This window comes from Xiphias gladius, chromosome 7 (assembly GCF_016859285.1).
Source record: "Xiphias gladius isolate SHS-SW01 ecotype Sanya breed wild chromosome 7, ASM1685928v1, whole genome shotgun sequence".
NCBI lineage: Eukaryota > Metazoa > Chordata > Actinopteri > Istiophoriformes > Xiphiidae > Xiphias > Xiphias gladius.
This window is the reverse complement of record NC_053406.1, coordinates 22,974,615-23,000,283: the sequence shown is the minus strand read 5'-3', so window position 1 is coordinate 23,000,283 and position 25,669 is coordinate 22,974,615. Positions and strand designations below refer to the sequence as shown.

The window sequence follows — 25,669 nt, the reverse complement described above, 5'->3', positions numbered from 1 at the left end:
TTATATGTGAAAATATACATTAAAAAATTGACTATCTTTGATAGTTTATTTGTGAGGTTTTTTTTTTTTTTTTTACACAGTTTTCCAAATGCCATTCTCTCATTGCGCCCCTTTTTTTTAGGTGTGCACGGTCAGGCTTGTTTCTGTTGGTCAGTTATGCTTAGAAAAGTGATTTGCTAGTTGGGAAATCACCACTCTGACTATTCCCACTGCCGCGACTGTGTAGAACTAAGGGATCACATGAAAATTGTTTCGTCAATTTCGCAACAGATGCAGTCGTGCGATCTGTTTTCGTTTTTTGAAATAATTGCTGGAAATATTTAAATGTGGAATATTTCCCGCGGCACTTGAACGCCACATTGCTCTCTGCTCTCTGCTCGCTGTCCTGTGTGGAGACGGGGGCAGGTGGAGAGAATGAATCAGACTCTCCCGGAGATCTGTTTAGATTATACGTACCTCTTATCTTTTGAAAATGAATCTGACCCATATTCCCGAACCAATGAACCTGAATTAAATGAGCCACTTGAGCCCACCTGAGCTCCGAGCAAAGCATGTGACCTGTACACCCATTAACACGTTTCATTAACATTTTATTCAGAACTCGGAGAAACTCAAAGTAACAATTATAACTCAAATGGAACAGGACAGTTTTAATGTTGGGCTTAACTGCTTTCCAGTTTGTTGAAGGAGTGAGGAGAGTGGGGAAATATTATATTTGTGTGATATAATTACCATCATCATCATTATCATCATCATCATCATCGTCAGTCCTCGGTGGCCGAGTCCCTTTCAACAACAAAAAATAACAATTTACCTGAGCAGAAATAAATAACCCCGTAACGGAACGTTGTATCGTTCCCCTGCAGGCCGGACGCTGATTCCAGACGGACCAAAACATCTCTCGGAAAAGTTGACGTGGAGGTGCTCGTCTACAATGGCTGATATTAAAGTAGAAATTTCCGCTGACGGCTCCACTGTAATTCAGAATCCAAATGCGACGTCTCAGCCCAATAACCCGCTGTCAAGGAAGCTTAACAAAATACTGGAGACGAGGCTCGACAACGACAAGGTAAATTGGGAGAGGTTAGCTTCTTGCTAGCTAACTCTCTGAGGCTAATTCTGCAAACTAGCCGCGTTTCAGCTGGAGAAAAAAAATCAAAAAATCCCTGGAACAACACCAACGAAAAGTTTACCTATTTGACAGTTAGCAGGTCGCTGCAGGTGTTAAATGTTTACTGTCTCGAGTCTTATTTGTACCCCCCATCAGGAACAGTTTACCTTGCTAAGACACCGCTGTTTTAGCCTAAGTTGGTGAAATGAGACTTATTCTGCACGCAAGAAATGCAGGCTATTAAAAGACTGACTAACATTATAATGTCCCCCTTTGTGCTTTCAGGAGATGCTGGAGGCTCTGAAGGCTCTGTCTGTGTTCTTCACTGAAAACAGTTTGCGCACCAGGAGGAATCTTCGCGGGGACATAGAGCGACGAAGCTTGGCAATCAATGAGGACTTCGCAGGAATATTTAAAGAAGTGAAAGAGGTAAGATATAGCTTTACCAGAGAAATACAGTTGACTGTCGTTAATTAAAAACAAACAAACAAACAAACAAACACACACACACACCTATATTGTCTGCGCCAGTACAGACGCAGATAATGTACTGAGGTAGAGCAGCCCTAGGAAAACACATGGCAGTGGTTTTGGGTGGGGAACATACATTTACAGAGACTGTTAAACAGATGCACCTTTAAATTCCTAACTATATTGTACGAAACAGCACAGGTTGATGAAGGACTTTTGTTACTTTTCCACTTTTAAAAATGCTTTGATCCACACTAGTATACGTTTTTAGGGTGTGGCGTATGAGATTTCTGCAAAAATAAACCGCAGTAGCAATTCCAGTACCAAAGACTGCAGTGGAGAACTGTATTAGAACACCTTTGATTCAAGCAAACTACATCTCAACAGTTGCTTGCAGCATTAAAATACTTTAAGGCAACAAATTGTATCATTACTATTTAAAAATACTGTTACGAGCATCTTAGATGTACAGAGATGCATATCCAGGTTTGCCCCAGAGCTGCTTTAACTGTGTCTTCACATTCACCACAGGAGCTTGAAAGTGTTCATGAGGATGTCCAGGCCATGAGCACATGTTGTGAAGAAATGACCAATAGATTAAAGGTACAGTGATCAGCTCCATGTGTTGTTGTTTTTTTTTTTTTTTAAATTCTCCTGTATGTATAATTATTTAATAAAGATAACTGAGTGTACATAAAAACAATAGAGACTAGTATATTCGTGTAGGCTTTTTATTAGTATGGTGTGAATCTAATGTATGATGTTAATAACTTAATTTGAATGATTTATTAGATATCTTTTGAGAATATGTCTGCAAGCCTTCTTTCACAGTAACTTTTCTTCAACAGGCTGCAAAGGAGCAAACTCAAGACCTCATAGTAAAAACCAACAAGCTACAGGGAGAAAAGTGAGTTAAATTTAAAGAGGTGAAAAGTAAGTGTGTGTGTGTGTGTGTGTGTGTGTGTGTGTGTGTGTGTGTGTGTGTGTGTGTGTGTGTGTGTGTGTGTGTGTGTGTGTGTGTGTTTTGGATGTAACTTGACATATACATGTATAATTGAAATAAGAATGACATAACACATCAGTGGGGAAATGTCCTCAAGAATAAAGCAGCACTTCCAGTTGCCTTTGTTTTTGTATGTCTAGGAATCCTACTGCCTGTCTGACTTCTAATTTCATTGACATTTCTAAAAAATATATATGCTACAGTTAATGGTTTACATATTTACTATTGCCTGTAATGGCTACATGAGTCAGAAACACAAAGTGACTAGAAAAGAAAATTCTGTCCTGTGTAATGTAATCCACTACAAAGCAAGTATTACTTACTACCTTTGGGAAAGTTATTATTTTATTTGTTAAATTGTTGAAGATGGCGTATCGAAAAAGTGTTCATTCAAGTCTACTACAACTTAAGGCTGTAGCTGGGTATTTTTGTACTGGGCTGCTATATTGTAAGATTTTTCTGATATTTTATATTTTGCACCATAAATGTGGTGGACAAAATGTTAGATATTTATTTCGCTATTAAGCAGTCAAGTGCCCGACACTTTCATAACGTACAGCCTCAAATTGTACAGTAGTACATTCGACTCAAAAAAATTCACAAAAAAATGAACCTTTTATGTAAGATAGTGTTTATTGTTATTACATCAAACAAGCATTGTACTGAGCATTGTCTACTCTCGTACAAGTGTTATTGTCACTATCAATCTGAAAACTCAAATTTTACAATCTACAGTTGTCAGCACAAGTTGTTTCTGTGGCTGCATTGGCACCAAACTGTAAAACAAGACCAAATGACGAGGCTGCCACCCTGAAATTTTAAACTGGAATTTCAGGATATCGGGGAGATCATGGAGATAGGATGGCAACTTTATTCTGAATAAACTGCAGGAATTTCAAAGAAATTTCATGCCGCCATTTCTACCCTTATCTCTTCCCAAAGCTACAAGTCATTTTGGAAACCTGTCACAAATGTTGCTGGTAGGCATCTTCATCAGTCCAAAGCTAGACCCCATCATTTCAACCTCCCCGGCGTCCCATTTCCACAGAGAAATTACATTTTTTTTCTACTCAGGCAAGGTTCCAGACAAATACCACTTCAATCAAAGCACAAGGCTGGAACAACACAGTCCGCTTGGCTAGTGATAAGCTTTTGTTGCACACATGTTGTTTGGAAAGCGAGGCCTGGCTGAAAATGCTAACACTTCCTTGTTTGTTAGTTGAAGTAGATTTTTCAATTTAATTAGAACCAAGCAATTAAATTAGAAGTTATATACTGATCGTTTTAGATATTTGAACAAATAAAGACATGACCTGGCAAGTTAAAATAAGTTGAAGAGTAGATTTCTAGTCTGTGAAAAGCATATCTTTATTTTTGATCAGGAGAGATGAATGATTTATGTGGTTACTAAATATTTCTCTTGAAGTTGTCTATTTGCATAAGGAGGGGTAGCAGTAATCTTTAATGGTGCTTTATTTTTTTATTCATCTTGTCTTATGATGTTCGGGCTAAGATACACATCAAAGTAGTTCCTGTTAACACTGCACTACTCCCTGATCTTATTGAGGTCAGACTGTGACAACTGGAGAGCAACCCATCGGTTTGTCTCTATATTTGAGTGTGTAGCATTGAGTTTTGCTGACAACACACACAAACAGCTGTCAGATATGCTGATTCAATATATTCACCTCACTATGACATAAATTCATGAGTGGAGTCAGTGTATCACGGGTGCTCACCCATTCTCAACTGTTGGAATACTGATGGATGTTTTTTGAAAGCCTGCCACTAAATCATCCATTGTCCAATCCATTTGTCGTTAATCTATGAATTTGGCCGGCAGAGTATTGACAGGGATGTGGATGTAAAACACCCACTCCTGTTCAGTGATAGCTGGGGGTTGGGGTGGGGTTCATTATCGTCTGTGACCTTGGTGCTCAGTGACCTTTGTGAGTTGACATAGAGGCAGGGGCGCGGGCAAAGATAATGTAGATTTCTGGCAAAGGACTCTGCTGACAGCTGTGATGTACTGCAACAATTCCATGCTCTACTGGCAGAGATTCAGGACCTCCTTGAAAAAAAAAAAAAAGGTGACATAGGAGGGGAGGCAGTGAGATTGAAGAGTTTGAACCTGGGAGCAGTGAGAGACACCAATGGGGATAAAGCCACCTCTTACATGTGCAGGCAATGAATTAATAAAAGTCGTATCGCTTTGTGCGGGGTTCTTGTTGAAGGTAAGTGGTCAGAGATTTTACATGAATGCCCTTCTAAGTGGCCCCTTTCCTTGTCTTTTTCTTTGCATAGTGGTCCCATTGGGACCTGCTGTCCATCTGTGTGACATTTTCATTCACAGAACCACAATAACCCCACAGCCAGATGGGATAGTGTCTGCACGCTGGGCTTTGACCTTGTCTTTAGCAATTTTATCTCACAAGAGCTGCCAGGGGAAGTGTGCACTCAGCTGTCCTCCTTCAGCCACCTACCAGTCTACCCACTGCACCACACCGCGCCAGTCTTCTTGGTCGGATCTATTTCAGGTCACAAAGTCTTCTGCAGTCCCAGGCCACAGTTTTTTTTTTTTTTTTCTTTTCGTTTTTTTTTTAAACTTGTCTTCCGTTGACACGTATTATAACTAGAGATTTGAAGCATATTCTCAAAAGTTGTGATTATAGGGCAGCTCTGCTGAGAGACTAGAGTCGTTTTTAAAGCTCTGTCGATGCTCCTGATGTGTATTTACCCGGCAGAGTAGACCTGTCCTGAACTGTTTGCTATGTTATCTGTGCCAGTGGCACCGTGTCATTTATCAGCTTTAATGAAACTGAAAAGAACAGCAGATTGCTTACAGTGTGCAGAAGCAAAGGTTGAAGGGGCGGGCCAATGAGAGTAGACGGCCTGTATTTGTCCGCCGGCTTTCAGACATGCTGCTCTTTTGTTTGGGGCTGGTGGTGTTCAAAGGCACTGTCAGCAAGAGCACTAAATAGGTGTTGTGTGTCGTTCCATAATGAAACGTAATGCTACCCACCTGTCCCACACAGTGTGATCTTTGCATTGGCGTGACATGTTATCATGCTGAACAAGTTGAGACATCTCACAAACGCTTGTCTCTCTGGACTTTGACCTCACGAGCCGCTGGAGCTGAAGGGGCTGGACTGTTTGGTTCTCCAGCTATTACTGAGCCACTCAGGCAGCTACAGTAGACCTACTTTGCTGCATACCAAAGTGCAACGTAGACCAATTTAGTAACCACAACTAAGCTTTACCTTCTTTTTGCATGTGGTAACCACTCATTTCCCACAGGAAATCCCACAGCATATGATGAACTATCAGACCTAAAGCCCTTTGTTTCATTCAGACTATTTTTGCTGAAAATAAATCAAATGTTCTCAGTATGACTTCTTTGCAGGTCATTAACAGATCAAGAGTTCTGAAACCCTTGAGAGAATGATCAGGCACATCAGAGTGTAAATGACAACCTGTGTAAAATTACACTTGAGCCTTCTTATTGCTCAGCTGGCTGTTAATGAGGGTTGGATGTGAGTATGTCTTTGTGTTGTCTGATGTGACTGGCTGCGGCTGCACTCTGTGATCACTGGTGCATGGCTAACAAACAGCTTTGTGAATGCCAAATTTCCACGCAAGCCTTTGAAATGGCCCCTAATAGATTTTAATGAATAATCGACCCACATGGTTTACAATTTATGAAGGGGTTGGACGTTCGCTTGTTACAAAGAGCTGTTGATCTCCTTCTCATTCATTCAGTATGATTATCATTCATTTTTCAAAATAGATTATGAAAGATGTGCTGTAAATCTTTTCATAGAAGTCAAATGTTTAAGTCTGCTGTTGCACTGTATGATAAATAGTGAGCTTGGCTAATGTGAATCACTGATCGAGCTCTCAGTGCACTATTGGCTCGGCTCTGAGGTAATTAAGTAGATACTGGTAATTTCAGACTTTCAGTTTGACGAAGCTGTTTATGAGATTGTGCTGTGTTATAGTGCTTAAATAATTTCTGTGCTTGAACAGACAAAATCAGTCTGTTGGAAAATATGAGCACACACACACAAAAATGCACAAAAAGAGAGACCGCCGAGTAGCCCCTTTTAAACAGAGATCCCGCTATACTGCCATTAAGAAGACCCCCTCATTATGCCGGCTTTGCTTGTTTACACTCAACCAAACAAAGTCGACATAATGCCAACTCCGTGTGTAATTTAAGATAGTATGTTGATGTTCTGTAAATCAGAGGCGTGACGTGAAACAAAACAGCAATGGCGTCTGTCTCGCCATGCCGGCTCTCCTTTTTACACAGATGTCGATTCAGCTCTGCGACTTCATCCGCTGCCGACTCGTTGCCGGAACATCAGTACCCCCCCAATTCCATGTTGGTACCTTTTTATACAGAATGAAGAGGCAGAGTAAAGGTGCAAAAGTCCTGCCTTGAACAGGCTGTAAAAAAGGGGCAACTGTAACTTGTCTTCATCGCATCATGTAACATTATGTAAGCTGCATCTAATTTATCGTTCTTCAGGAAGAACTTACATCAATAAGTTCCTTTTACTTTGAACCACGAGCACAGAGTCTCTACACGCTTGCCTTTACAGTGTGACGATGCCACAGTCATTAAAGTATGTTGCCTCTCTCTGGTATTCGGTAATTGTAGTCTGGAGAAGAATGTGTCATGTCCTGACAGCACTGTAGACAGCCATCCTGCTGGTCCATCGTTCCCTTGCTTTCCTTTGCTCTGCTGCTACAGCTCCAACAAATTCCCCCGTCCTCATTATGTACAGGCGTGTGCAGCCTGTCTGTTCGTTGTGAATTACATCCTGGAAGAACAGGTCTGTCACTCTTGGCCTGGACATGAAAAATTGGGGGCATTTCTTAGCTTCTACAGGTGAATCTGTTGCAAAGTTTGCCATGTGAGAAATCTTTTCTCTACTGGTGCTCCCATGTCTACGAAGTTCAACAAACCTTAATCAGTGAGGGATTGGAAACAGTTGTCTTAAAATGAAACTCGTGAGGTGATATTTTTAATATGGGAAGTTGAGTAAATTATATGATTTCTGGTCAAGTGGGTTCAGCTTTTGGACTCTGAGTTTGAAGGTCCTCTTATAAAGTCATGAACACATCCTCAATGGGTCATTCTTGTCAACTATTCTCATAAACACAGTGACCATGACCTCTTTTGAAGCCACCGGCATGTTGGTAGACATGCAGTCTGTGGTTTAAATGCTTAATGAATGAAATTCCAAGATATGGCGTTTTAAATGTGGCTGATGAGATAAGTTTTATGAAGCCTTTAAGACTATAAGGACCATTGGGCAGCCAATCAGTTTTATGTCCCATCAAAATGGTTTGTGGGACCTTTTTTCCCAAATTTAACCTTGTGCGTGTTTGTGCTTCTGCCTTTTTATTTCTTCTTGTGAATATGATAACTCAGCAACCTTTAATGATAGAAATTCCACAGTTTCTCTCTATAGAACAGATTATCCAATTAGATTTTCGTAAAAGCATGCTGCATACATTTGCATATTAGTGATAAAATCTCCTTTCTTGAGACAACTACAGCTCATCCCTCTACAAGAGTTTACAGTCTTCATATTAATATTCGTCATGTTTTGTGTGAATACATGCATGTTCAAGTGGAAATAGTTTCTCTAATTTTATGCATCACTCAGTTTAATTAATGACTTCATTAGCATAACTTTTTATTTTTTTTTTTACATGTAATTGTAATCGTGTTATGATATAAGGTGGCCCAGGTTCCTCTTGTTTTATTTGTTTAGCTCTCAGTAGCATGATGTCCTCTCTCTTTCTCCAATCAATTCTCATTCAACTTTCTCCTCTCTGTTTTATGAAGTTCAGTGTGTTTCTGTACACAGATGGTCAGGGTTTGGTAGTGACAGCTACTTCTAATACAAGAACATAACTGTCTTCTGTTACATTAACTAAATAATCTACTATATTTGTGACAGACTAGAAGATTATTTCTGACAATCTCAAAGTAAAAGAATGAGCCTCAAAAGGCGTTTTTTTTTAGGTAAAGGCAGGGCTGTTGTGTGTCTTTGTGGAATGAAAAAATATAGTATCATTATTGTCACTGCTTACAGTTTTGATGCTGTAGCCAGGCTGCTGTAAAGAAGTAAATTTGTGAAGTATGTTACCCAAGCCTGTCTGTGCATGGAATTCAGGGCTGTGGTCCAGCCAAGCTGTCCTCTTTGTGTGTTGCAACAAAATCCCACTGTATAAAACACGTAAAGGGCAAAGAAACCTCAAGGTCCTGTGTGTGAGGCTGAGTGAGTTGTACAGAGAAATCCTAAATCCTAGAACCCTGTCACAGATTTATAAGCCTTTACCTTCAGCTGACTGAGCACTGGTAATAGCCGTGTTAGAGACAATGGTCAGATAATGGTGGGTTCTTCTCCACCACCAAAACAACCTGGTGATTTACTGATCCTACCTCGCCTTCACATAGAGGGAGAGAATACCGACGCGGTGGTTTGGATGGAACGATGGGGACCGAGGGTGGACTTGCTGTTGTTCTGCTATCCCATCATAGAGTTCCCTGTTTGACTGGGATGGTTGCCATGGTCACTATTATGTTGAGACATTTATAGTGACACCAATAGTGATCACTCCGCTGTTGTTGATAGTGAAAAAACCTGGCCGGTATTCGGCTCCGTTTTCTCTTCGTTACTCTTTGTTTCTCTTGGTTTGTCTTCGTCTCTTTATTTTCAGACTGCTGCACATGATATCTTTACCCTGTGTCCCACCCTGTTGTCTCACTCTCAGTTCACTTTGAGCAAAGGTGTGTGTGTGTTTGACAGAGAGAGAGAATATGTGTGTGTGTGAGGAGTATGATTGCCACCTGCTGTAGGACTTTGAACATTACAGTTTGTTGACAGCAGGCATTATTTTTAAAGTTAAATGAGAGCATACAGTATAATAGATTTTCAGTTTTCCACTCAAATTTATTATTATGTGCACAGTAAGAAAACACAAGGGTGATAGAACCAAGTGATGAAAGACAGAAGAAAAAATCTGAACACTATTGTTAGATAAAAGTCCACAAGGGGCCTTGAAGACAGACAAAATAAATCTTGGTGACAAATTAACTGGCAAAAAAACTAAACAACAAAGAATGATAAAGAGAAAATAATCATTTATAAAATAAATATTTTAAAGGGCAACAATGACAAGCAAAGGAAATCACAACATTTATCTCTTTCCCCTCAGTCACCGCCTGGAGGTGAGAGCTCAGGTTGCTCAAGCTTTCCTCGCCAAGTTCCAGCTATCTCATGAGGAGATGGCCACACTGCGAGGGGCTCGGGATGCACCCATTACTGAGGTAATTTCCATTTTAATGTATGCTAAAGAAGAAAATCATGTAAGGAACCCTCCCATCCACACCCACAGGATGGGGGGATGCAGTATCAGATACAGAGATGTGCCTTGCTGATCTGTAGCTTTTGTCTTCAGTTTTTTGCTTGTGAGGCTCCATTATCTGGATCCCCTAGTTGAAGGGTGATCGATCTTGTCACTCCGCCAACATGCCACAATATCTAATAAGTTGTAAGATGTGATAAATATATTTTAAATTTATTAAGTCCACTAACTAAAATTTTGAATTGATTTGTTCTGATCTATACCTTTTCTGACCATCCTCCCCGTAACTTTGTAGTGAAAATGAATCTAGATCATCTAAAAAAAAAAAAAAAAAAGTACTTTAGTACATGGTTATGATATGCACATAATTTTGCATGTCAAATAACACCACACATCTGTCAGCTTCAAATCAAGATATTATCTGTCAATAGTGCATGATCAGTTACAAATGCTATCCTTGTTCATTTCTTTACCAAAGCTGTAATTTTTAGTCTTTTGCCAAAAATGTCCATTGTCCTCTGTCAACCTGCTACCCCTACCCTAGTATATTCATTAATGCGTCGTTCCATTTTTTTCCAGGATTTCTTCAAAGCTCTTAGCCGAGTGAAGCACATCCATGAGGATGTGAAAATCCTCCTGCGAACCAACCAGCAAACTGCAGGGTAAGGTGCATATCTGATTACATGCTGTTACTCTATGCTCCACTTGCTCTGACAGAATGAAAAAAACAACTTTTATGGTGATTTCATTCTCCTTGTTAAATTCATGGCATTTATTTTGAACCTGAGAGGTGGAACAGTCAAGTAGGAAAAAAACATCCAGGTCTGGTATTTATGTCACTGTCAGGGATCTGACACTATGCTGCAGGTCATGAGTATGTAATGTGTGGTCTTGGTTTTATATGCTTGTTCCAGGTTGGAGATCATGGAGCAGATGGCGGTGTTACAGGAGACATCATATGAGCAGCTTTACCGCTGGGCTCAGAGTGAGTACAGTACACAGAGTTAATACCACGAGAACACTGAGGAATAAAACTGATTTACTACGAACTTCTTTGCACAAGGCGGCCATACTGAACTTGGGTGTTGTGTTGTCAAGGTCAGACAATTAAGCCAGAGTATTTTGTCCAGTGTCCTTCCATTTGTCCCCAAATGGTTGCTATGGTGGATGATTTGTTTTCAATGTGTGCTTTTTTTTTTTTTTTTTTTTTTTTTTTTTTTTTCCTGATATTACAAAATATAAAACAGTGCTCTTTGAAGTGCCCATAAATATCCAGTAATAGCATTTATAAGAGTAATTTGAGAAAACATGTGACTCATAATCTCTGGCTGAGTTTTGTCAAAAGAATGCTAGAAATCAAAGTTTTTTTTCTATGTTTTGTCATTGAAAAATAAAATTGAAATATACCATTTAGATCACAGAACACCGTTTGTGTCATTATACAATAACAAAATATAGAGCATGCATGAGTTGCTCTACAGACTCTTACTTTGCTTTGGTTTAGATTTGCCAAAAGTTCCAATTCCATAAATTTGGCAAGTGAAAGTTTGGTATTGGTAAAACGAAAGAGCTGTAAATTATTATGTTGTTCTGTAATTTCTCTGCTTGTAGTAGCAGTTACTTTATTTTCTGAAGGGTCACTTTTTCATATGCATTTGTCAGTTATTTATGAGGGAGAACTACATTTTCACTCAAATGATAATGCACATTATCTGACGTGTACTTGTATTTTGCAGCATTAAGTAAGGTTCGACAGAAAATGGAGTGTGTTGACCCATTTTCTCCAGTCTAGAAGATTGGCCACTGCCTGTTCATTGTGTGTATTGTCTGAAGCATAAGCAAACCGGCTGACTTCTTACTAAAAGCTCATCGGAAAATATGTTTGAAAATGTTCTTGGTGCTTTGATTTGCTTCTTGCCAACAGGGTTGACGTGGTCAAAACATTTAGCATCAATGAATGCAGCATAACAAAAGCAAAGTTATTACAAAGACAGCAATTATTTCATTCGTTGGTCTGTATAATGTCCTATACACATTATATAGACTGTATTTCTTCTCCTGTTGTCTTTCTTATTATATAGATGAATGCAGGGGACTGACCCAGGAGACATGTGATATCAGCCCTGTGCTGACTCAAGCCATGGAGGCCTTACAGGACCGACCCGTCCTTTACAAGTAACGTATAAACACAATCTCACACACTCTCAAACAGAAACTTGTTTATCTGAATAAAATACGGTATGGTCTGTCCCTTCATTTATCTTTTTCTCCATGCCAATCAGTGTTTATACTGTATGTTTTGTCAACTTGTATAGTTTAAAATGTCCAATATCAAAGGATGCATGTGGCTGAGATATTTGTTTGAATTTAATACCAACAGTAGAGAGTCAGGCCCTAAAAATCTAGACAAAAAAATTGCTACAGGCACTACACTTCAGTGATATACATCATAGAAGCAGAAATGCATGTTTGTTAAAATGACGTGGGAGTTATAAGACTTCGTATTTCACTCTGCTGCTGTCTTCAGTGTCTTCAACGTCTCTCTTCAACAATTGTGAGAGATTATGGCTCGGGAGATTTTTGTCTCAAACGTAGAGAAACAAAGAGGTTCTTGATTTAAATAAAACAGCTCAAACAGCGTGAAGCAGCAGAACATGTCCCCACCATGAAGCAAACAGTGGAAGTTACAGATCCACAAAAAAAAAAAATCACATTCAAAATAAATCATGAACAATCAGCATTGTAACGAACCGCCGGCGCAGGTTTCTGTATGAGTACAACTTTTAAGTGCATATTTAGCATAAATTAATGCAAATATATTGCCTCAGAGTTTTATAAAATAATCAAAGACTGAAATGAATCATTATGACTATATATAGTAAACACATTTCTTGATATATTTGAGACATTGTATGAGATTAATTTTCATTCTGGAAAAAAAAAAACAGTTTTGGGGGGGGGTTTTTTCAAAAATTCAGTGTGTGCATCCTTAAGGCCTAAAAAACATGTTGAATGCATTCCCTAACTCTTAACAGAAAACGTATTTATTTGTTTATCTATCTATTTGCAAATCCTTTTTATAATTCTTTTAAATTCTTTATAATTCTGCATTGTTTACAGCTTGTAGGTGTGCAGTCTTTTTCGCTTTCATTTGTTTACGCGACTGGTCGAATGTTTAAGAACTCCTTCACTTTTCCAGCTGTTATTTAAATTTACATATTCAATGTCGCAGTGTTTTTTGAAATTAAGGGCTTGGTCAAAAACACAACTGTAGATTTTAAAAACAAGGAATCATGGAATCTTCTCGTTGAACTAAATTTAATCTAAATTTTTGACTCATTCAGCAGCCAAACGCACACAAGGCCTTCTTTCTACAAAGCAAATATAGCTCAGAAGGGTCGTCCCAACACTTTAGCCACATTCCAGTTCCCGTTAATGTGTTGCTCTTGCAGGTTGCTTCGCTTTCACATTTCTGTCCAGTTCGCCCCAGACCATCTCCATGGGGTTTAACGGTGCTGGTCTTCCATCATGTGAAGCCACCGTCTAGTTCTTTTCTTCAAATGTTTACGTTTTTTATCTTGGTGTATGGTGAACCCCTGACCAGCTGGTCTGTCTTCCTTTGTTAACTGCCTTTTTTCTCACCATTCTGATAGCACTATACAGTACTACTTCCTGCACTACATGTGTTGTCTTAATAATGCATCAGAGGGTGTAGTAACACAATTTGTTCCAACACTGCCTTTGTACAGACAGAGGGTTTGTAAGTAATCAACAAAAGTTGGGGCACCTGTAGGAATTGTTTGTTTAACTTCCAAGGCTTTGTTTACTTCCACTGAAGCAGGAAAGCTGTAAATTAAAAAAATTCCTAATCCCTGAAAAAGGCCTGTTTTCCATGAGATTTACATGATTTTTCAGTTTTGTGGTGACCTAAACTTTGTTTTCTTTTCTCTTTTTTTTTTCTTTTATTTTTTTTTTTACCTTGGGCAGTCTAGAGATTACCTTTGTACCATTTAAGGTTATTCACTGAACTGCTGAATTTCAATAAAAACCGGAAAAATGGGGGTCCCAGATTTCCCGAAACCTACTGTCAGTTTAACTTTTTCCCCAAAACAAAACAACTCAGTGGACTGTTTCAAACGCTACCTCAAGATATTTTTTCATGCCTTCTGACTATCTGCATTCTGGGAAATGCACCTGTCTCAGTGCCCAGAAAGAGTCCAAGGTCATGCCCTGGCTGAGGATGTTTAGGCTGAGAGAGTGGAGACCAGTGTTCCTGGAATCTTAATTCAGCACTATCTTCTGTTTAGTCTGTCACAGAGCCTGCCACCATCAAGTAATCAAAACAACCTCAAACTCTTTCCTTTTGGAAAAGCTGCCTGCATTGTTGATGTATGTCAGCAACTGACCTCCAGCGCACTTTCTGCACGAAAACACTGTGGCTGCCGTCTTTTCACATGAGGTGGGGGTGTTGAATGTTCCCTTCTTTCTCTTCTGTTTGGTAAGGTACACTCTGGATGAGTTTGGAACCGCGCGCAGATGTGCAGTGGTACGAGGCTTCATTGACGCCCTCACCCGCGGTGGACCAGGAGGAACTCCCCGCCCCATAGAGATGCATTCACACGACCCTATGCGGTAATCAGACCCGTTGTAATGTGACGCTTCCTTTCTCAAATCCCATTTAGGAACCGAATATTGCCATTTGTTAATGTAATAAAACCAAAAGGAAACTTTATTTCTGATGGAAATTTAGCTGTGTTTCCATATAAACTCATGGATGCTTCTTTCATGTCTCCGCATTAAGTTTGAAAGTATCCTACACGAGTTCAGCGTGGCATAGCTCAATTAATGGGTGTCAGCGAAATCAAAGGGAATCTCTGCTTAAAAATAGGAACATCTACATTTATGCATCTCAAAAGATGAATAGCTTGTCAAACCTAACCACAAGTTGTAGTTTATGTATTTTTAGAGTCACTAATTTCTTTTAACAAAGAAATTAGATTATATCAAACTTTCAGCCTGATTCCTTTTTTGCATGTGCCCACAACCAGAGCTGATGAATACTAATACTGGATGCAGTCTATATTTTGTAAAAAGTAATCTCTTTTGCAATTATAAGGATTTTGCATGAAATTGTCAAAACATTTCTAGTGATCGCAAAATTAAACTGACAGAATTTTTCCGACTAAACTCACCATTCAGCAGAACTTCAAACTACACAAAGAAATTCAAATGGGATCATTGGATTTGTGTACGTCTAGAAATGACAGGAAATATAGTTAAATTCCTCAAAAACATAACTATCCTCTCAATAAATATTTAAAGTCTAAGTGTTACAGTGTACAGAGTATCTATTGTATGATTGTAATTATCATATTTCATGTTACGATTGTCATGATCCCCAAACCATAAATCAATTAGATTTAATTCCAAACTCCTGAGAGTCTTAACTTTTATAACCCAATTCAAGACGATGTTAAATGTCTATTTTTGTCAAGGAGTGTCTGAGTGTGTCTGTGTTTCCTGTTGTACCACATTCTCTTCCCTCTTACTCCTGTGCCCAGTAGCCAAATGGGAGATTTTCTCAGAATACCAGCCATGTGTGGAACACAACATAACCTCCACTTTATAGGAAGCATCAGCAGTTCTGAGAACATCAAGTTCTTTCTCACCTCGCTATGTCCTCACACTCACTCACAGTCCACAAAACACACAAACGCACACACACACACACACACACACACACACACACACACAAAGGCTTGCGCATAATAATTCAAGTTTAACCTTGCTGTTTTCCACCGTTATGTAACACCAAAAGCTGTGTATGTGTTTGTGTGTGAGGGGAGTGAAACATGATGACCCATGCCCCAACGTAGCTGTGGTCATGGCGTTTTAAGATTAGCCCCCGGGTTGGCCCCTCACTGGCATACTGTTTAATACAGACTGTTTTGTTGTTCTTTCAGGTATGTTGGGGACATGCTGGCCTGGCTGCACCAAGCCACTGCTTCAGAGAAAGAGCATCTAGAAGCTCTGCTGAAACAAGTCACTCTGCCAGGTATGGTGCTTCCTAAATGCTAATTACACAGTTTGCAAGGCTCCATCATCTGCCACACCTTCAATTACAAATGGTGCGATCACACCTGCAAATTTTTTCACTGTTTTTTAAATTTATTTATTTATTTATTTATTTTAATGTCTTACCCTTATCGGAAACATTTGCTTTGTTGAATCTTTTCATTTGGTGTTTTTTTTACGAGCAAACCGGGGCTTCTAAACAAATGCCGCATGGACTCACACGTCTTTGTGTACTGGAGTGTGGGTAACCAATCATTCAGTGAGGTTACAGATGTTGGCAACAGTTAGAGAGTGTGAACAAATCTAATTCTATTACATTTAGAACAGCCTCATGGACTAATCCTGTGCTTGTTTCCCTAATTTAACTTCTTCAGTTCTCATAGCAGTTAAAAAGGAAGACAGCTCATTAACGTGGATCAGTTGAGACCGGGGTTTGCCCTTGGTCTATTTTGTTATGCTAAGGTACATCCAGGCTATCAGATGTCAACATTTATCTCCTTTCTAGTAGTTTCCTGTAGTTAATTTTGATTATCATCTCACTTCTAACAAATCATGTCAGAGCTGACTAGGAAAAAGTCTGAGCATTTTCAGGCAGTTGTTAGTGCGGTGACATGATGCCAGTTGAGTTTGAATGATGGAATTGGTGTCACCTGACCAAACAGTGCCACAGTGAAATCCAAAACTAAATTTAAAAGTTTGAGTAAGCATGAATGTGTGAATGCAACCTAAACCTAACACAAGAATGAATAAGGAATGTTGTTTTTACACTTGTTTTATACTCAGTTAGTGTGTTACTTCACATGCAGATTTACCCCAATTTTCCCCAATGCTGTATTTATATATACTGTGATTATGTACGTGATATGCACAAAATAGCCGAAGCAATCCCAAAGAGCCCTGACTATTTTTTTTTTTTTTTTTTTTTGTTTGTTCTTCTTACATTTAGGTGTGGAGGAGAACATGCAGGAGGTGGTTGGACACATCACTGAGGGAGTCTGCAGGCCGCTGAAAGTGAGCAACCAAATTAACCAAATTGCTTTGAGAAGCTATTGAAATAAAAAAATTTAAAAAATTTTTAAAAAAGCACTGATCAGCTCTGTTGAATGTATACTGTGGCCTGTCATGTTTTGCTCATGTGTTGCGGATCTATCTCCCAGGTTCGGATCGAACAGGTCATTGTCGCCGAGCCAGGTGCCGTCCTACTTTACAAACTGTCCAACCTGCTTAAGTTTTACCACCACACAATCAGGTATTGTAGCACACTCAAGAGTTTGCACCGTAACATTAGCGTAACAGCTTAACAGTTAACGGCTGAAACGATTCATTGATTAATCGCTCAACAAAAAATTATGAGGGCAACAGCTTTAAAAATTGATTAATCATTTAAGGCATTTATAGAGCAAAACATACGTTAGTTTTAGTTTAGCAAATTTTGGAATTTGCTGCTTGTCTGTTTTATATGATTGTAAGTTGAGAAGCTTTTTGTTTTACTCTGTCGGTTGGACAAAACAAGCAATTTGAAGAAGCTACTTTGAGCTCTCGGAGCTTGTAATGAGCGGTTTTTCAAATGTATTTTGACATTTTTTAAAGTAATTAGTTCTTGAATTGAAAAAAAAAAAAAAGAAAATTATTTAAATAATCCTGTATGCAGCCTTGTTGATGTCTTTGTTTTTTGTCTAGCTCTATTATTGGGACCAGTGTGGCCTCCTTGCTCATCACTATTGAGGAAATGCACATCCTTAGCAAAAAGATGTTTTTCAACAGCCTGAGCCTTCATGCAAGCAGACTCATGGACAAGGTACACTATGAGGATTTTTAGAACGAGTTTTATTTGAATATTCCACAATATTGTCTTTGTTTCTGCTCTGCTTTCCTCCCAGTGTCATTTGCCCATGCGGTTTATTTTGAAGTGGTGGTTTTATATTTTATATGTAAAAAATATAGTTTTTCCTCTTATCCAGAGTGGTAAAGTGCTTCAGTTGAAAATTCTTTAAATGCTTCATAAACAAAAATGAGAAGAAATCAGACCCAGGTTGAGTGCTTATAATAAAATCTACATGAATGAAGATCACATCAAAGTAAGTAACTGCAAACAATACCATCAGCTAAGGAAAGAGATAGAGGAAGAAGCCTTGTTTTTAAAATACAGGCGGTTCACAATGTTCTTTCATAAAATGCTTAAATGACAGTGCAGAAGTTCAGTATTGCACCCTGTGGACACACACCATATATTTCAGCTCTGCTTCTAAACCCTCAAAGACAACAAGGCTATTTCTGAAGCACGTATGCTTGTAAACAGTTTTGGCCTGCTGGCCACAGCATCGAAATGGCACTAGCTGCCAAAAAACACCAGACTTGTTACCGTTTAGTTAAATTGGCATCCAAATATACCTCAGCACGAGCAGGAGCTCTTCCACATTACATGCTTGCTGTTTACTGATCAATAGCAGTTACAAGAATTATCCCTGTAGCTTGGTGTTAATCAAATTGGAGGCCCTCAGGGTTTTGGTGTCAATTCCAGCTAATGCCAGGAACACAGCCTTCTCATAATTTGCTCTATTAGGTGGACAAAGGTGGCCGGGCTCAGTTCTGTGTTGTATATCCAGAGGCCAATGAAATCAAAACCCTCTTCATTAAAAAAGCTCTACTGACTCTGAACAAGCGGAGGCTCAGGGTAGCAGCAAGGAGCAGCTGTATATTCAGCCTGTCGTGCTTCTAATTAGGGATGTTTAATGCTTTGATAATGTTGTAAGGACCACTTGTCTTTGTGAAGACTGCAGCCCACACACAACTAATGTCTGCAAGAATAACTTTTGCTCTTTTGCTCTATCTACAATGCCTTGTCTTCTTACGTCCCTGACTGCCTGGGCAGGTGGAGCTGCCACCTGCAGACCTGGGACCTACAGCCTCCCTCACTCAGACGCTGTCCCTCCTCAGGGAGGTGCTGGCCTCCCACGACTCCTCAGTGGTTCCTCTGGATGCCCGCCAGGCTGACTTTGCTCAAGTAAACACATTTCTACGATATGATCAGATTGAGAGAAAGGGGGATTTGTTGCTGTTTCTGTTAAATCTATGAGCTGTATGGAGCTGTGTTAATATTTGTTTTATCGCCTTATCATGAAAGCCAGTTTTATTCCTTCATCTCTTAAGGCTCTGTCTCACTTTGTCCCTCCCAGGTGCTCTCCTGCATCTTGGATCCTCTCCTGCAGCTGTGCACTGTGTCAGCCAGTAACCTCGGCACAGCTGACATGGCTACCTACATGGTCAACTCACTGTATGTCATGAAGACAACGCTGGCTCTCTTTGAGTTCACTGACAAGAGGCTCGAGATGCTTGAGTTCCAGGTTTGTCTTAATTGTAAACAATTATCAACATATTAAAGGTGAATCAGACAGTTAAAATTATTTTCCATGTTTTAAGTGTCTATTTGCATTTAATTACAATTAGTCAAGGTCATGAAACTAATAACAACACCACATCTTAGTGAGACAAGACAAACTGAATCATGAAACACTGATGTTATCCAACATGAATGCTCAGCTTACAGTCATCACATTGTCTGTGCATAGGGCTATTGTTCATTAAAAACAGTTAATTATTCTTTTTTTCCTTTCATTAAAACCCACAGAGCCCAAATCTTTTATTACAAAGACTTAATTTTTCCATCTCATAGGAGTGTGTGCGTCATATATTGTTGTTCGTGCTCACATCTATCGCTCTATTTATAGCACACTCTATTTTTGCGATTGAGCACGACAAGAGCTCCTGTAGAAGTTTCATTATCAATAGCACAGTGATCCTCCATTAACCACAAGTACCACTGGCGCACAATGTAGGCTTGGACTGGAGTTTAAGCCACTCTCTCCCACATTTTCTAGATCGAGGCTCACCTTGACACTCTGATCAACGAGCAGGCATCCTACGTGCTGACCAGGGCCGGACTGAGCTACATCTACAGCTGTGTCCAGCAGCACAGTGCCGAACAGGTCTCACGCGGAGCATTAAACCACACTTTCACATGCACTCACTCGTGAAGTTATAGAACGTTGGATTTTTTTTTCTCACATCTCTCCAGTTAGACTCCCTAATGGTCCTCTTTTTTTTTTTTTTTTTTTTTTTATATTATACAGGCCCTGGCAGTATTGTTTACACTACAAATTTGGGCACTACAATAGCTATCGCTATGGTTACCACATGACCAATGTCTTTATTAGGGCATAATGGCATTTCTGTCAGATTTTCAGATGAGAAAAGGACAGAGGGAGGCAGATCCTATTATGTTCTATTAGAATATATTAGCTCGTGCAGAAGCGTCCTGTACAGACGAGAGAGCTGAAGCCCTGGAGCCTTCCTCCTTCTTTGTAACACACTTTGCCACTGGGCCAACTGAGACCCATAGTTGTGGTTCAGCGTGTGAGTCTTGAAACCTCGGGTCATGTCAGGACACACCACGCCCTGCTGCTGCTGCTGCAGCTCGATGCAAAGCTCAATCAAGAACTGTCATTCCTTTGCAGACTACTTCTCTCCTCGGGTGGCCTTTCTTTGGTTTTTCCTTAAATAGTTCTGTTTTTGAAAGATTAAGTCTGGCCGTCTACACTCGACAGCATCCCAGATGTCAACGACTGACGAGAATCCCCAAGTTTATTTTAGACTTTTCAGGTTTACTTTCACTATCTGTTTAACATTTGATCACCGTAATTTTCTGTGATACATCAGACGAACAAGTCAGGAACAAGAAAACAGTGATAAAAACAATAGTGTTCGCTGGCTAGAAGCTAGCAGATGAGTTTGTGGGCTCATAGTATGTTTGTTAATGTACCCATATCCCCATAAAATCACTCCAAGCACTGCAAAGTTGCTTTGAACCTTGCACTGCCTCCTGTGTGCTGCTTTTAATGTTGGCAATTTAGGCATTTAAGCTTGACTTAATGTTGTCATTCTGGATAATCAGTGTCAGCTAATTGCCTTAAAGGTACCTGGTGTTGTGTTCACAAAGTCGATCATGTATTTACTCTGTCTAGTTGACATGAAGATTTAGGGAGGGATTTTTTTCTCGTTCACAAATCAAAACTCACATGTCCAAGTTCAGTTTTCTAAAAAAGCACATTATTATCATGAATTATATTAGATTTTTTTCCCCAGTAAATCCCTTCAGTGCTCTTAATTAGTGCCGATTTATAAACCAAAGTCATTAAGTCACAAACATTATGAATCTCTTACTGACTTAAATGTGCTGTCTTCACGGTTTTCAGTATATGAATAGTCTGAATCCCGTATAATTAAGCTAAGGATAGCTACAGCAACCCATGACATCAAAGCGATGTTGAACCAACCAATCAGCCATTTAAAAAGTAAGCCAGCACGAGAAAGGAAGTGTCGTGTAGTCATTGAGATAAATGTGACATTTTATCATGATACAGATCTTAGGTCGAAGATTCCAGCCCTAGTGCATATCAGCTTTTTTGTTTCATTAATGGTAAGAAGGAGTAAAGCCGTACACTATGATGATGTGTTTTTTGATCAACTTTTTTTATAAACTGCCTCTTAAATCAAAGAAAAAGAGATGATCCTTATTATGCGCTGAGGTGGCCGGATTAACATCACTCATTCAGGCATCATTGTGTCCCTGCTTCAGTCCATTTTTAGCATCTGTTGAGGGCAGTGTATACAAATAACACAGGAAGAAGCCTTTTCAGTGCTGCATGCAGACATGAATTAATGGAGGACCACAGTCACCTGACCTTTGTTCAGTTCTGAGATTCAACATTGTTGCTGTTCAAACATTGCGACCTTGGGTTGGATTCTAAGCAGATGTGCACTTTTCTGTCTCAGGGTCCTCTGTCCCTCCTCCCCAGCATGGACAGCTCTTCCGTGAAAGCTGCAATGGTGAGTTACACTGCGTGTGTTTAATAAAGCTGATTGTCCTGCATGGAATAATAAACTGTCAGTTAATTATGATGTTCCTTTAACTTATCACCTGCTTTTAACTCTCTCGCACAAACGACAGGTCCAGTTTGATCGGTACCTGTCGTCGCCAGACACTCTTGTGATGCCGCAGCTCAACTTCCTGCTCAGTGCATCCATCAAGTGAGTTTCCTGTCCCTAATGATGAGAGTGGCTCTCTCTGTTCAGGGAGAGAATAGCACATATGCAATATTCAGGCTTCAAGTTAAGTGTTTACCACATCGCATGGCGTTTCAACAGGGTAAGGAGCATATTCAGAGTGATAAAAATAGAATGGGAGCGTTGACCAAATAACGTTCAAAATTCATTAGCCTGCCAGATGTAATAGGATCATTACTGCATTCCAAACAAAACACTCGAATAAATGCACAGCGAGTTTGGATGCTAAATTGCTAAAGCCACCAACACATTGAGAGAGCGGTCGGCAAGACTGCCTGTATTTGTCTTACTGATCAGAAAATGCACATGCTTTTAGCTCAATCCAGCTGCTACATTGGAGGGCTCTCTCTATGAGTCACGTTTCCTGGGAAGTGCAGCAGGCTTGAGGAGCACTCTGTACCTCAGGTTAATGTTCCCTATTAATGGACATGGGAGGACTGATGGGCAGGACGCCATTAATTAGCTTCTGGTCCATTTCTCACTCACACTCATTCCCTGAAATCATTCCTCCTCTTCGTCTTTTTCTCTCTCTTCCACTATCTCTCACGTCTGCTTCTCTGCTCACCTAAATACACAAAAACACCCGCCAGCACACTCTGAAAACACTCTTCTGGACAAATAATGGGAATGTACGCTTAGACTCCCTTCGTTTCAAATTTCATGTTAGTGCACTCGGTTTGGAGTAAGGTGATATACACAGCACTGTGGTTCTATGTTCTCTGTGGGCCAATTAAAAATATGGATCTCGAGAGCCTGAGCGGGTTGCAACTGAGGCTGTCCCACTGTGTCGTTGAGTCCTCTCGCTGGGCTCTTCTGGTTCCCACTGTTGCATCCTCCATTCGTACTTCATTGCAAGAAATAGAAGTTGTATCCTTCACTTAACTTTATGCAGTATTTTTTGGGTTTTTTTGTTTTCTGGGTTTAAAAAAAAAAAAAAAAATAGTAATACAAAAACCTTACTTTAAAACTAAAATGATAAATTAAATCAAAAGAAGCAAAACGAGATGTTTCTTTTTTTAAAAATGCCTCAAGTGACTTATAAATCAGCCCTGCCTAAAAGTAAACAACAAAGAAAACAGAGGTGCAACTAAAAGGAAATCTGATGGGGTTTTGTTTGTTTGTTTGTTTGTTTGTTTTTTAAATCAACTAATAGTTTGGTCTATAAAATGTCAGAAAACAGTGGCCATCACAATATCTCAGAGCACCAAGTGGCATCTTAAAATGTAGTGTTTTGCTAATTTTCTTTCAATGAACTAATGTGGTACATCGTTGCTACTCTAAAAGAAAACAACAAAAATCTAGATGGAAAACAAATATGTATCTTGACTGCATAATTAAACCGTCTCTATAATTGGATCCAGGAACCCATTAATTTAGATGTACACTTAACATGTTTAAGTGTGTTTAAAGATGGTTTGTTGATTAGAGGGAATACAGTTCTCTCATTTCAAGAGCCTTTTCTTTGCTAGATCAGTATGTGTTGCTGAGGCTGACACCTGATGCTTGTGTGTTATTGCTGTAATATGTATCCATAGATGGCAGTGTGCACCACATACTGCCACTCTTTGTTTTTACTCAGCAGGGGCACACAATGGTCACTGAACAAAAAAAGTAATTAGGACAAATTCTTACTCATGGCTGATTTATTTCAGCTCTTGAACTGTGACTAATTACAGCATAGCTCTTCGTGTCTGATTTAGGCTTGAAACGCTTGAATTTAAAAGACCCGTTCATTGCTGTGACTTTGTTTTGAGAGTATAAAAATCTGAAGAGTTTTATCTGTTTGTGCAGGGAGCAGATTTTCCGTCAGTCGACAGAGCTGGTGTGCAGGGCCTATGGAGAGGTCTACACAGCACTGACCAGCCCAGCTAATGGCTACAAAGACCCAGAGAACCTTGTGCCCAGGTCCCCTCAGCAGGTTCAGACCTTGCTGTCCTGAGAGGCGCTTTTGTCGCACCTGGTTGATCTCTCCAAAGCACCGGGCAAGCTCCAGCACTGGACAGCCTGCAGGTTATTTAAAGAGCTGTGTAATTTGTACAGTATAATAACACAAATGTATATAAAAGTAGTAGTTAAGGTGGGGTTCCTTGTGGGGAATGTTGGTCACTAATCTCAGAGAGAGACATGTCTGTGTATATACAGCCTCCTGTGTGCCAGGAGGGAAGGCATTATATGTATATGATCCTTTTACTCTCACTGCTTCAGGCAGTGAAAGTTTAGGGCTCGGCTTGTTTTTTTTTGTCTGTAAAGCACATATGTCTCCTTCTGTCTGTCTGATTTCACACCATGTACCCTGTTTTGGGGTCCGTAATTGTACAAACGATTGGACAAAACATTGTATAAAACAAAAGGATACACTAAATTAAAGAGGCCTGTCTTATTTTTCCACACTTAAAAGTGGTCAGGGAAAATTCAGCCGCAATGCCAAGAGGAACCTCAGAAGCTTCAGCACAAACGTGTTTATTTTAATCTCAACTGTTTTGAGCTGTAGGGATAAAATGGAAAGTCTGTCTTACCATCTCGATTAGCTTTTTAAACAATGTCTACCATGCTGGCTAAGATGTAAAAACAAGACTATAATGAGACTGGATTTAGTCATTTACGATAAATCCTACTCTTAAATGAATCTTTCGCCATTTAAAAGCCGTTATGGTGTGTCAGGAGGAGGGAATGTTTTTCTTCACTATTACCACAGCATTAAACCCCACTGTAATTTCTGCATGTATCAACATATGAAGTAACTTTTCTCACCCTGTGCTGTCTTTTGTACGTAACACACCTTGTCTTGTGATGTTTTAGTTTACGACAGCTTTTCTCTATATAATGCGGTGGTGACTAGGATAAAGTGATCCAGCATTGGCTATAGACATACTTTAAATTAAAGTTATGTATAAAAGACTTCCTAAGGCTTTGGTTTCACAAAGATAATCATCAGCTTCTATAAAATCCACAGAATCCAGAAATTATTAGAGGTGAAACCTCATAGGAACTGGCCCCAATCCAGACCCCAAAAGATGCTTGTCAAAAGGACCGATTTGCTACATTATCTTTACAAATGGCCAGAGTCTAAGTTATCTCTAAATTCACATACAGAACAGTATAGTGTTTTCCATCTCTCTGAAAAAACAACTCCACAGCATTGGACAGTTGTGATATGATGGTGTATAATATCATATTGGTGAAAATCTGACACCACCCAGCCCACGTAATCCCCAATAAGGCACAGCTGAAACAATAAAGATAAAGTGAATATTGATCCAGTCTGTTGTAATAGTCTCAGGCCTGAGAGGCAGCATTTCATTTCTGCTATCTGACATCAAGGTTCATGGCAGCAGGCCTGATCTTGGCAGCTCTGCCAGCACTGAGTCCCAGGATTTCCCCAGCTCGCCGGATGTTACTCAGATATCATTGGCCAGGACATTGAGTACTGGGAATAAATGGAATTCCACAAAGTTCAGTATCTGGACGGCACTCTTAAGTCCTTTAAATAGACCTGCTCT

At 39.7% G+C, this 25,669-nt stretch overlaps 1 protein-coding gene across 1 annotated transcript; it reads left to right on the top strand.

Moving 5' to 3' along the window:
* The first annotated feature begins 860 nt into the window (after nucleotides 1–860).
* cog6 (component of oligomeric golgi complex 6) lies at nucleotides 861–25,351 on the top strand. Its single transcript, XM_040131597.1, has 19 exons — nucleotides 861–1,069; nucleotides 1,397–1,540; nucleotides 2,114–2,185; nucleotides 2,431–2,489; nucleotides 9,822–9,933; nucleotides 10,551–10,633; nucleotides 10,886–10,956; nucleotides 12,053–12,146; nucleotides 14,475–14,603; nucleotides 15,935–16,026; nucleotides 16,993–17,057; nucleotides 17,204–17,295; nucleotides 17,727–17,844; nucleotides 18,919–19,050; nucleotides 19,223–19,390; nucleotides 19,925–20,032; nucleotides 21,879–21,932; nucleotides 22,054–22,133; nucleotides 23,961–25,351. Exons 1-19 carry the CDS (start codon nucleotides 935–937, stop codon nucleotides 24,106–24,108), a joined length of 1,956 nt encoding a protein of 651 aa, XP_039987531.1. The 5' UTR covers nucleotides 861–934; the 3' UTR covers nucleotides 24,109–25,351.
* Nucleotides 25,352–25,669: the final 318 nt, after the last annotated feature.

Bases quoted from the DNA above. Each gene is read 5' to 3' on its own strand.
- cog6 (XM_040131597.1), top strand. From the start codon at position 935: ATGGCTGATATTAAAGTAGAAATTTCCGCTGACGGCTCCACTGTAATT. The intron at 1,070-1,396 runs GTAAATTGGGAG...TTGTGCTTTCAG, and splicing joins CGAGGCTCGACAACGACAAG to GAGATGCTGGAGGCTCTGAA. The intron at 16,027-16,992 runs GTATGGTGCTTC...TCTTACATTTAG, and splicing joins GAAACAAGTCACTCTGCCAG to GTGTGGAGGAGAACATGCAG.